Genomic DNA, 12,288 nt, shown 5'->3' on the forward strand with positions numbered 1-12,288 from the left:
CAAGGCTCCGATCCTGCAGCCCCGACTGAGATGTTCACGGACTGTGAGCATCGGATGCCCCTTGCAGTCAAATAGCTGGGAGGAAAGGAGAAGGGGTGGGGGGTGCTGAGTCGAACATCGATCACTTCCTCGTGTCGCTGGGAGTCCCGAGCCGCCAACGAAATTAACAAACAGCGCGGCAACTGTTGCGCTGTAGAAGAAGTTTGCGCACAGCAAGATCCCACAAAGAGCAGTGTGACAAATGGTCGAATAATCGCTCCCCCCACCCCCGCGCGCCCGACAGGCTGTTGGCTGATCGTTGGAGCGTTTGGGAGACCATCTTATTGAAACATATCAGATCCTGACCGGTTTGGGGGGGGGGGGGGAGGCTGAGAGGATGTGACCCCCCTCCCCTCGTGGGAGAGACTAGAACTAGGGGGCACGGTTTACAAATGAAGAGCCGCCCGTTTAAGACGGAGACGAGGAGGAAATTGGCTTTTTTTGTTCTCTCCCTCGGAGAGGGTGGTCCCCAGAGAGCTGGGGGTGGGGGGAGGCAGGGTGGTTGAACATTTTTAAGGCAGGGCTAGAGAGAGATTCGAATGGAGGCGGAGGTGATTTGGGGCTGGGTGGGGGGGTGGGGGGGTGGGGATTGGTGGAGTCAAAGCTGCAATCTTATTGAACCGGGGGGGGGGGGGAGCAGGGCTCAAGGGGCCGAATGGGCCTACTCCTGCTCCTAATTGGTATCTCCTTTCGCAAACCCCTCTACGCCCCCGCCCCCAAGATATTCTCTTCAGCCCCTGTGCCCACCCCACCCCTCCTCCTCCACCGGGCCCCACAACCCTCCTGGACGTTCGCACACGGGGGAGTATTAAGGCTGTGACACACTGGCTTTCATCCGATCCTATGAGCAGGAGTAGGCCCTTGGAGCCTGCTCTGCTGTTCAAAATGTTCGCGGACAATCTGATTGTCACCTCCCCACCCCCCCCCACCCCCTCCGATAACACTTTTACCCCCCCCCCACCACTTTGCTTATCAAGAATCCCTCAACCTTAAAAATATTCAAAGACTCTGCTCCCACCGCCTTTGGAGGGAGAGAGTTCCAGACTCTCGACCCTCTTGAGAGAGAAATCATTTCTCCTCGTCCCCGTCTTCAATGGGCGACCCCACTTATTTTTAAACCCCTGACCCGCATTTGCCAATGTGGCACCGGAGCTGAAAGGGGACACCCACTGGGTAAGACTGAACCGGCCGGGGCTCTTTACTCTAGGAAAGAGGAGGCTGAGGGGGGCGGGGGGGTGATCCGATCGAGCTCTTTAAAATGGCGGAGGGGGTTTCGATAGGGTCGACGTAGAGAAGATGTTTCTACTTGTGGAGGAGGGGGAGACCAGAACTAGGAGGGGAGAGCCATCAATATAAGACAGTCCCTAATAAATCCGATCGAGGGGGGTGGGGAATTCAGGAGAAAGGTCTTTACCCGGAGAGCGGGGAGAATGTGGAACTCGCTCCCACAGGGAGGGGGTGGAGGTGAATCGTGTCGATGTGTTTAAGGAGCTGGATAAACACACGACGGGGGGGGAAAGGGAATAGAAGGATACGGGGGATGGGGGTGGGAGGAGGCTGGGTGTGGGTGGGGGGGGCCGGGAAACACCGGCACGGAGCAGAGGGGCCGAATGGCCTGTTTGTGGGGCTGTGGGATTGGGTGTGAGATGGGGGCTTAACGAGGAGACCTCTCCATCTCTTCCGGCACAGGCAACGTCAAGGAGCTCATCGTCTACCTATACAACGGCCTGGTCGTGCAATACGTGGACATGCTCAAAATGGCAGTTCCTTCATTGATCTACACCCTCCAGAACAACCTGCAGTACGTGGCCATCTCGAACCTGCCCGTTGCCACATTCCAGGTAGGTGCGGGGGTGGGGGTGGGGGTGGTAGTGGTGGTGGTGGGGGCTTCTGACCAGCAGTTCTCCCCAACCCCCCCCACCAAACCCTTTTCCTGAGGCGCTGTCTCCAGATGGCACTTAGACTGCAGGAGGCATCGCTATCCACCCCCACCACCCCCTCCTCCTCACATGGGAAATTCAGGCGAGGGAGGGAGGGGTCGGGTCTGCGTTGACCTCCTGCTGTCATCCTGTCAGGGTGCGCGAGTCACTGGGTGGGAAGCCCCCGTTCTGCCTGGTGGACTATCGGCCTGCTTAAGGTGAAAACATGAGGGAGCGTTCCCTATTATTTAAAAAGAAAAAAATGGGGGTGTCGCCATGCAGAGGGGGGAGGCATGACGGGGAAGTCTCCCAGTCACACGTCGGTCTCATCTGCAGCAAGACCTGGATGGCATTCAGGCTTAGGCTGATGAGTAACATTCACGCCACACCAGTGCCAGGCAATGACCATCTCCAACAAGAGAGAATCCAACCATCACCCCTTGATGTTCAATGGCATTACCATCACTGAATCCCCCACTATCAACATCCTGGGGGTTACCATTGACCAGAAACTGAACTGGACCCAGCCAGATAAATACTGTCGCTACAAGAGCAGGTCAGAGGCTGGGAATCCTGTGGAGAGTAACTCACCTCCTGACTCCCCAAAGCCTGTCCACCATCTACAAGGCACAAGTCAGGAGTGTGATGGAATACTCCCCACTTGCCTGGATGAGTGCAGCTCCCACAACACTCAAGAAGCTCGACACCGTCCAGGACAAAGCAGCCCCGCTCAATCGGCACCCCATCCACAAACATTCACTCCCTCCACCACCGACGCACAGGGGCAGCAGTGTGTGTACCATCGACAAGATGCACTGCAGCAACTCGCCAAGGCTCCTTCGACAGCGCCGCCCAAACCCATGACCACTGCCACCTAGAAGGACAAGGGCAGCAGACACATGGGGAACACCACCACCTGCAAGTTCCCCTCCGAGCCCCACACGCACCATCCCGACTTGGAAATATATCGGCCGTTCCTTCACTGTCGCTGGGTCAAAATCCTGGAACTCCCTCTCTAAAAGCACGGTGGGTGTACCTACACCACACCGACTGCAGTGGTTCAAGAAGGCGGCTCACCACCTTCTCAAGGGCAATAAAAATGCTGGCCTAGCCAGCGACGCCCAGATCACATGAAAGAGTAATAAAATTAACAAGAGTCAGGTTGTATCGAGCTTCTTGAGTGTTGTGGGAGCTGCACTCATCCAGGCAAGTGGGGAGTATCCCATCACACTCCTGACTTGTGCCTTGTAGATGGTGGACAGGCTTTGGGGGAGTCAGGAGGTGAGTTACTCGCTGCAGGATTCCCAGCCTCTGACCTGCTCTTGTAACCACAGTATTTATATGGCTGGGTCCAGTTCAGCTTCTGGTCAATGGTAACCCCCAGGATGTCGATAGTGCGGGACTTGGAAAATACCTCGGCCGTTCCTTCACTGTCGCTGGGTCCCAAATCCTGGAACTCCCTCCCTAACAGCACGGTGGGTGTACCTACACCACACGGATAAAATCCTGGAACTCCCTCCCTAACAGCACGGTGGGTGTACCTACACCACACGGGACAAAATCCTGGAACTCCTGCGCTAACAGCACGGTGGGTGTACCTACACCACACGGGGACAGCAGCGACTCAAGATGGCGGCTCACCCCCCCGCCCCAACCTCCCCGAGGGGGGCAATTAGGGATGGGCGATGAATTCTGGGCCCAGCCAACGACGCCCATCCACCCCGCCAAGGAATAGAAAGCCAAAACGCGCAGCCACATTGTCGGGTAGCCATAAAGCTGATCACACAATTGACGCCGGGCATCCCCCGTCTCTCTCTCTCTCTCTATGTCGATGACCCCCGGCAGGTCATGTACCAGTTCAAAATCCTGACCACGGCCCTGTTCTCGGTGCTGATGCTGCAGAAGAGCCTGTCGCGGCTGCAGTGGGCGTCGCTGGTGATCCTCTTCGCGGGCATCGCCGTCGTCCAGGTGACGCAGGAGGAGAGCCGGGCCGGCAAGGACCGGGCGCCGGGCCAGAACTACCTGGCGGGGCTGGGGGCGGTGATGGTGTCGTGCGTCTCGTCCGGCTTTGCCGGCGTCTACTTCGAGAAGATCCTGAAGGGGACCTCCGCCTCGGTCTGGCTGCGCAACGTGCAGCTGGGCATCTTCGGCACGCTGCTGGGCCTGCTGGCCATGTGGTCGAAGGACGGGCAGGCCATCGTCGAGCGGGGCCTCTTCTTCGCCTACACGCCCTTGGTCTGGTGCATCATCTTCAACCAGGCCCTCGGCGGGCTCCTGGTGGCCGTGGTGGTGAAGTACGCGGACAACATCCTCAAGGGCTTCGCGGCCTCGCTCTCCATCGTCATCTCCACCGTGGCGTCCGTCTACCTCTTCGGTTTCAGTGTCGACCTCTACTTCACGCTGGGCGCGGGCCTGGTTATTGGCGCCGTGTACTTGTACAGCCTGCCCAAGGCCCCCCCGCCTGTCTCCCTCGCCAAGGAGCCTGACACATACAGTACAAAGTTAGTCATCAAGTGAAGGCAAAGGAATCGAATCCATGTGTTGTCCGGCCATGCGCACTCGCTCACTCCCTCTTTCTTCATGGCTTGCCTCCTCTCTCTCTGTCGCGCTCTCTCTCTCTCTGTCGCGCTCTCTCTCTCTCTGTCGCGCTCTCTCTCTCTCTGTCGCGCTCTCTCTCTCTCTGTCGCGCTCTCTCTCTCTCTGTCTGATTCTCTCTCTGTGTCGCGCGCTCTCTCTCTCTCTGTGTCGCGCGCTCTCTCTCTGTGTCGCGCGTCTCTCTCTCTCTGTGTCGCGCGCTCTCTCTCTCTGTGTCGCGCGCTCTCTCTCTGTGTCGCGTGCTCTCTCTCTGTGTCGCGCGCTCTCTCTGTGTCGCGCGCTCTCTCTCTGTGTCGCGCGCTCTCTCTCTGTGTCGCGCGCTCTCTCTCTGTGTCGCGCGCTCTCTCTCTGTGTCGCGCGCTCTCTCTCTGTGTCGCGCGCTCTCTCTCTCTGTGTCGCGCGCTCTCTCTCTGTGTCGCGCGCTCTCTCTCTGTGTCGCGCGCTCTCTCTCTGTGTCGCGCGCTCTCTCTCTGTGTCGCGCGCTCTCTCTCTGTGTCGCGCGCTCTCTCTCTCTGTGTCGCGCGCTCTCTCTCTCTGTGTCGCGCGCTCTCTCTCTCTGTGTCGCGCGCTCTCTCTCTCTGTGTCGCGCGCTCTCTCTCTCTGTGTCGCGCGCTCTCTCTCTCTGTGTCGCGCGCTCTCTCTCTCTGTGTCGCGCGCTCTCTCTCTCTGTGTCGCGCGCTCTCTCTCTCTGTGTCGCGCGCTCTCTCTCTCTGTGTCACGCGCTCTCTCTCTCTGTGTCGCGCACTCTCTCTCTCTGTGTCGCGCACTCTCTCTCTCTGTGTCGCGCGCTCTCTCTCTCTGTGTCGCGCTCTCTCTCTCTCTCTGTCGGTCGCGCTCTCTCTCTCTCTGTCGGTCGCGCGCTCTCTCTCTCTCTCTCTCTCTGTCGGTCGCGCGCTCTCTCTCTCTCTCTCTCTCTGTCGGTCGCGCGCTCTCTCTCTCTCTCTCTGTCGGTCGGTCGCTCTCTCTCTCTCTCTCTGTCGGTCGCGCTCTCTCTCTCTCTCTGTCGGTCGCGCGCTCTCTCTCTCTCTCTGTCGGTCGCGCGCTCTCTCTCTCTCTCGCTGTCGGTCGCGCGCTCTCTCTCTCTCTCGCTGTCGGTCGCGCGCTCTCTCTCTCTCTCTCTGTCGGTCGCGCGCTCTCTCTCTCTCTCTCTGTCGGTCGCGCGCTCTCTCTCTCTCTCTCTGTCGGTCGCGCGCTCTCTCTCTCTCTCTCTGTCGGTCGCACGCTCTCTCTCTCTGTCGGTCGCGCGCTCTCTCTCTCTCTTCGCCCCTGTTCTCTGCCATTCTCCCTCCCTCATGCTCCTCTCTGCTGTTCTTGTGTTTTCTCTGTGTGGCATTCTCTCTCTCTCTCCGTGTGCGGGCATGGATTCCTCCCTCCTGTTCTAAAATGTACGATACTTGCGCGCGCGCACCGGGGTGGGGTTGGATTTTTTTCTTTCATTGTCTTTTGTGGAGCATCTCTCACCGGGCAACCACGGAGGTAGAGGGACATGGTGAATGTGGGAGTGGTACAGCCGGTGAGACTCCCCGAAATGCGTCATACCCCCACCCGCCCCCCCCCCCCCCCCCCCCCGGCCCCTCGGGGTCAAGGGTCACGGCGTCCTTTGAGTTTTCCAATTGCAGAGAATGAAGAGCCTTATCGATGGACATTACTGTGACTGGTTGCGGGGATGGGTGGTGGTGAGACGCTGTTTGTGGCCAGTGGTTTTAAATTGTAAGTGCGTTTAACAAAGCATGATGTTGCCTCCCTGGGACCACTGAAGTGGGGTGGGGTGGGGGTTTGGGGGTGGGGTGGGAGTTTGGGGGAGGGGATGGGGGAAAAGGCTTCTTTAACTTCTAGGTGTTAGTGGGCTCAAGTTGGTTCGTGCGTCAGCTGGAGAGGGGGAGTTGGTGGCGGCGAGGGGGAGGTGGTTTTATGTTGGAAGGACACCCACCTCCTCCACCCCTCTCCCCAGCTGCGGGCGCTTGACACTGGTGCCGGCTATTCGACTGTGAGTCCCTCGCAGGCGGACCTGAATCCCCTCTCCGAGCAGTAACCCAACTGGATTGGTGATGAAGGGTGAGCACCCTGGGCTGTGAATTTTGTTTCCCTCCTTCCTGCCCCAACAAACAAACACACCCGCACCCCGCCAAAGAAACTTTTTGGGTTTTTGGGGCAGTACAGCCAACCCACCCCCCAAAATGCTGCCTTAGGTAGGGGATTTGTGGCACTGACTCTCCCTGGGGTACAGGATCTACAGACACTAACTTGCACTGAGGTATGGGATGCACAGACACTAACTTGCACTGCGGTATGCGTCCCACACACACTGACTGTCACTGGGTTACGGGTCCCCCACACACACTGACTCTCTCTCGGACACAGGTTCCACACACACTGACTCTCACTGGGTTACGGGTCCCCCACACACTGACTTTCTCTCAGACACAGGTTCCACACACACTGACTCTCACTGGGGTACGGGTCCCACACGCACTGACTCTCTCTCGGACACAGGTTCCACACACACTGACTCTCACTGGGGTACGGGTCCCCCACACACTGATTATCTCTCGGACACAGGTTCCACACACACTGACTCTCACTGGGGTACGGGTTCCACACACACTGACTCTCACTGGGGTACGGGTTCCACACACACTGACTCTCTCTCAGACACAGGTTCCACACACACTGACTCTCACTGGGGTACGGGTTCCACACACACTGACTCTCACTGGGGTACGGGTCCCCCACACACTGACTCTCTCTCAGACACAGGTTCCACACACACTGACTCTCACTGGGGTACGGGTTCCACACACACTGACTCTCACTGGGGTACGGGTCCCCCACACACTGACTCTCTCTCGGACACAGGTTCCACACACACTGACTCTCACTGGGGTACGGGTCCCACACACACACACACACACTCTGACTCTCACTGGGGTACAGGTCCCACACACACACACACTCTGACTCTCACTGGGGTACAGGTCCCACACACACACACACACACACACACACACAAACTCTGACTCTCACTGGGGTACAGGTCCCACACACACACACACACACACTCTGACTCTCACTGGGGTACAGGTCCCACACACACACACACACACTCTGACTGTCACTGGGATACAGGTCCCACACACACACACTCTGACTCACTGGGGTACAGGTCCCCCCCCCCTACACACACACACACACACACAGACTCTGACTCTCACTGGGGTACAGGTCACACACACACTGACTCTCACCTCTCACTGGGGTAGGGGTCCCACACACTCACTGACTCTCACTGGGGTGCGGGTCCCACACACACTGACTTTCACTGGGGTGGGGGTCCCACACACACTGACTCTCACTGGGGTGGGGGTCCCACACACACACACACACACACACACACACTGACTCTTATTGAACCATAAGATTTTGGGGCAGGGGGAGAGGGGACATGGACCGAGGGGTACAATTCCTCCTATTGTCTAACCTAATCTCCTCAAGCCCCTTACTGACGCTAAGGCAGGGTGTCTGATCGGAACCTTTGGCAGCTCCTATTTGGCCCTCGAAGGGTGCTGAGTCCAAACAGCTCCCTTCCCGACTCCGCACTCCCTCCCCACCCCCTCAAAGGAGCCTGTTCCCCCCCACCCCCGGCCCCTCCCAAGTTAAATCTGGCTGTCCCACAGCCTGACCAAGGCAGCTCCAGACTTGATGAGCCACCACTGAACACTAACTTAACTTGGTAGGTACATTTTCCCCCTTTCCCTCTCCCGACCCGCCCCCCGCCCATCTTTAGTGGAAGTACTATCAGCAGGGGGGTGGGGATGTGATGGTGGTGTTGGTGGTGGTGGTGGGGGGGAACCGATGTTGCACAGGGCTCCTCTGTTCCTGGCCTGTTAGCCTCCCCGGTTTGGTGGGTGTTGTGGGGTGGGTGGGTGGGTGGCTGGTCTGAAGGCCTGGGGGAGGTGGAAGTCACCCTTTGGGGGCCCAACAGCACCTGGGGGGTGGTGGAAGGGAGGGACAGGCAGCCAGTAACCCAGTGAGGCATCTTCCTGAAGCCGGGAAGAAACGCCTCACCCCGTTGCCAACTCTCGCGGGCCCCACCCACAGTGGCCTGGGACCTGTTTGTTTTTTTTTAAACAACCTTTTTAGAGTAATTTATTTTAGAATAGCTATCAGTGGTTTTGTGGCTGGTCTTTTGTTCTCTCTCTCTGTTGGAAAGCAGCGTCCCTGGTGTTTTATTTAAGTTATTGTTCGTCTCCGTTGCCGCTAAAACGTAGGAACTTGGTGTCGGAGCGGGGTGGAATACGCACGCTATCCTTTCCCAAGCGAGGGGCGGGTGGGAGCAAGATTCCCGCCCGCCATCGGTTGAGACTTTAACCAACCCCCCACCCCCAACCAACTCCCCCGACCAACAACGACGAAAAAAAAAAACCCCCAGAGGCCGGGGCTATTCGACTGGTGGGGGCGTGACACTCGCTACCCTTGCCCCGTTCTCTCCTCCCCCCCCCCGACAACGTCGACGGCAGTAGGTGGGTGTTGGGGGTGGAGGGCGGGGCCGGGGAAGCCGGCGGCGCGCTGGGCGATGCTGCTTGCGGCCGAAGAGCCGGGGCAGAAACCTAACGTTTCTCCGCCCACCGCCCCCCCACCCCCACCCCCAGGAGGAACGGGTGACGTGTTCTCCCACGTAGCTGTGCCGAGCATCTGGGGGAGGGGGGGGACAGAAGAGATGGTGCTCCTTTCTGGGGAAGCTGGGATCCAGAAATTCTCTCTTGAGAGAAAAATAATAATAATTTTTTAATATATTTTTTGATATTCTTTTCATGGTATCAGAGGTGATTATTGATCTATATAATATATATATATAATATATATATATATATATAAATGATTGTATAAATTAATTCATCAATAAAATAATTGTTTCCTGTGTTATGATTCAGAGTAATGTAAGGATGTTGGATATTGGAGCAAGAGGAGGCCATTCAGCCCCTCAGGTCTGCTCCAGCGCCGTTCAGTACCATCGTGGCTGATCTTTCTACCTCGACTCCCCTTTTCCCCCCCCTCCACTCCTGTCCCTCGACTCCCTCAAAAGCGTCCGAAAGTCCCTCCCCTCCGTCTCGAGGGCGCTCGACAACTGAGCTCCCTCCCCGGGGTGGAGAATTCCGAAGATTCCCAACCCTCGGAAGCGAAGGATGTCCTCCCCTCGTCTCGGTCCAAAATGGCCGCCCCCTCTCCCTCCCCGCGCGGGGTGGGGTAAAGCAGCCTCTCGGCATCGACCCCGCCAAACCCCTTCGGAATTTTTAGACGTCTCAATGAGATCGCCTCTCGTTCTTCTAAACTCCGTAGGGTCAGAGGCCCATTTCTGCTCCGTCTCTCCTCGTGGGGCTCAACCCCTTGGTCCAGGCATGGCATCAGCCAGGGTTCTTCCACTCCCCACCATCCCACACCCCCAACTCCCCCCGACCCACCCCCTCACCCCACAATCGCTATCCAGCATCTACTGAGGATAGAACAGAGCTTTTTAAACATCCCACCCCCCGCCACAGTCAAATTTCGCTGCTCTCTGTGCGGGTTCCAGTGTCGAGCCTGCCGACACTTCCCTCCCCCCCCCACCGCCTCCACCCCTAAACCTCCTGCAGGTCTGGGTGTGAATGAGCAGGGCGGCGAGAAGGTGAGAGACGTCCGCTTTGGCTACCTCCAGCCCCTGGGCGCTCCTTCTGGAGGGACAGGCCGAGGAGGTTAGACCGAGCCTATGTGGTACCCGCGGTCAGACCGCACTGCGGGCAGGTTCTGGTCACCGTATCACACGAAGGATGTCGAGGCACCGGAGAGGGTGCGGAGATTTACGAGGATGATTCCCCGACAGATCAGGGTGTACGTGTCGGGGAAGGAACGACAGGCTGGGGCTCTTTTCTCTTGTAAGTGGTGGGGTGACCCTAATCGAGGTCTTTAAAACGAGAGGTTTGGACCGAGTGGAGACGGAGAGAGTGCTTCCTCTTGTTGGGGGGGTGGGGGAGACCGGAACTAGAGGCCGTCAATAGGAGACGGACCCCAAGAGATCTCCAATCGGGGGGGAGGGAATTCAGGAGAAAGGTCTTTACCCGGAGAGCGGGGAGAATGTGGAACTCGCTCCCACAGGGAGGGGGTGGGGGTGAATCGTGTCGATGTGTTTAAGGAGCTGGATAAACACACGAGGGGGGAAAGGGATAGAATGATTATGGGGCTAGTAGTAGGAGGAGGCTGATGTGGGGGTAGGAACACTGGCACGGAGCAGGGGGGGCCGAATGGCCTGTTTCTGTGCCCCATAAACCCTCTGGTCGCTCAGAGTGATGGCCCTCGTTTCTGGGATGGACCTGCTCAATCTCCCCGCACCCACCCCCGCCCCCGTCCACCCTGGGCAGTGACGCCGGGGGCTGGGAGTGGTCAGGGACTGGTCAGCTCTGTGTTACGACGGGCAGTCTGGGAACCCCTCTGTGGGGTCGGGCGGATGGAGGTGGGGGAGGGGCTCAGTGAACAGGCAGGGTTCGCAGTTTCATTCGACCGGGAAGTGCTTGGGAGGAGAGGGAATGGGTGCTGGTCTGCGAAACCTTCCCAAGTCGAAGAGCTGGGGGGGGGCGGGGGGGGGGTGGGGTTGGTCAAATGTCCAGTCGGGCCTGGCTCCACACAAAACCTGCACCTGCCCCCCCGCCCACAGCCAGCCCCGAACCTACAACATTTCAAGCCCTCTGCAAAATGCGATAATGGCACCCACAATCTTCACTGCTCCAGAAACCCCTCGATCTCCCACCTCGTGATCTTCAGCTCCCTTTCCCCCTCCCCCTCCCCCTTTCGAGGCCAGAGGCAGGAGTGTTACACGCCCCCCCCCGCCAGCTTTGCCTCCCCACGTCACGTGGAGTGGGGGCAGTGGGGTTCGGAGGAGAGATGGGCAGGGGGCCGGGAATGCTCGTGGAGGTGGGTGGGGAAGGAGGGAGGGGTGAGGGATGGGGCAAAGAGGGATGACGACATTAATTAAATTCTTTCTCTCCACCCTGCCCCCGACCCCCACCCCCCCAACCTCAAACCCCACTTTTATTTTTTTGCAGAATCGCCCCGAAGGAGAAGGGGTCATAATGGACGGGCACACCAACGACTTACAGGGACATCGGACGCTGATTCTCAAGGCTTTACACCAAATACCAGTCCTTTACAGTTCAACAGGCTTCTAACCTCGCCCCTCCCAGCTCCTCCTCTTGGCCTCCTCACCCCCTCCTGCTCCAATTCTAACGCATCCTCGCTACCCTCCCTCCCCCCCACCCACTCTCTCCCCGCATCACGTTCACTCTGTCCCACTTTCTCTCCCTGTCTGACCTCCGCCCCTTCTCTCTCCCTCTCTCTGTCGCCTCCTCACTCACTCTCTTCCCCCACGCTCTTCACCCCAACTGCATCGCACTCTCTTCCTCTCCTACTTTCTCTTTCCCCATCCCACTCTCTCTTCCATGCCCTACTCTGTCCCACTTTCTCTTTCCATCTCTCTCTCTCTCCACCTCTCTCTCTTTCCCTTCTCTCCATCCTATTCTTTATGTTCCCTCTCTCTCTCCCTCTTCGTCCCTTCTCTCTCTCCCACTCTTGTTCCCTTTCTCTTGTCCCACACTCTCCATCCCACTCTCTCTCTTTGCCTGTCTCTCCCCTCCCCCACTCTGTCCCACTCCCTCTCTCTCATCCCTCTCTCTCCCCTCTGTCCTCTCTCTGTCCCACTCTCTCTCCG

The 12,288-nt window shown here is 58.2% G+C and overlaps 1 protein-coding gene across 1 annotated transcript; it reads left to right on the plus strand.

Moving 5' to 3' along the window:
• Window positions 1-1,728: 1,728 nt before the first annotated feature.
• On the plus strand, window positions 1,729-11,727 carry slc35a2 (solute carrier family 35 member 2; the record flags this gene model as incomplete). The annotated part of the gene is made up of 3 exons (XM_078537246.1): window positions 1,729-1,880; window positions 3,804-4,459; window positions 11,627-11,727. Coding segments are annotated over 3 exons (836 nt in total), but the record flags the coding sequence as incomplete, so codon positions are not given.
• Window positions 11,728-12,288: the final 561 nt, after the last annotated feature.

The sequence above is a fragment of the Cetorhinus maximus genome, unplaced genomic scaffold (genome assembly GCF_964194155.1).
Source record: "Cetorhinus maximus unplaced genomic scaffold, sCetMax3.hap1.1 HAP1_SCAFFOLD_2099, whole genome shotgun sequence".
Lineage (NCBI taxonomy): Eukaryota > Metazoa > Chordata > Chondrichthyes > Lamniformes > Cetorhinidae > Cetorhinus > Cetorhinus maximus.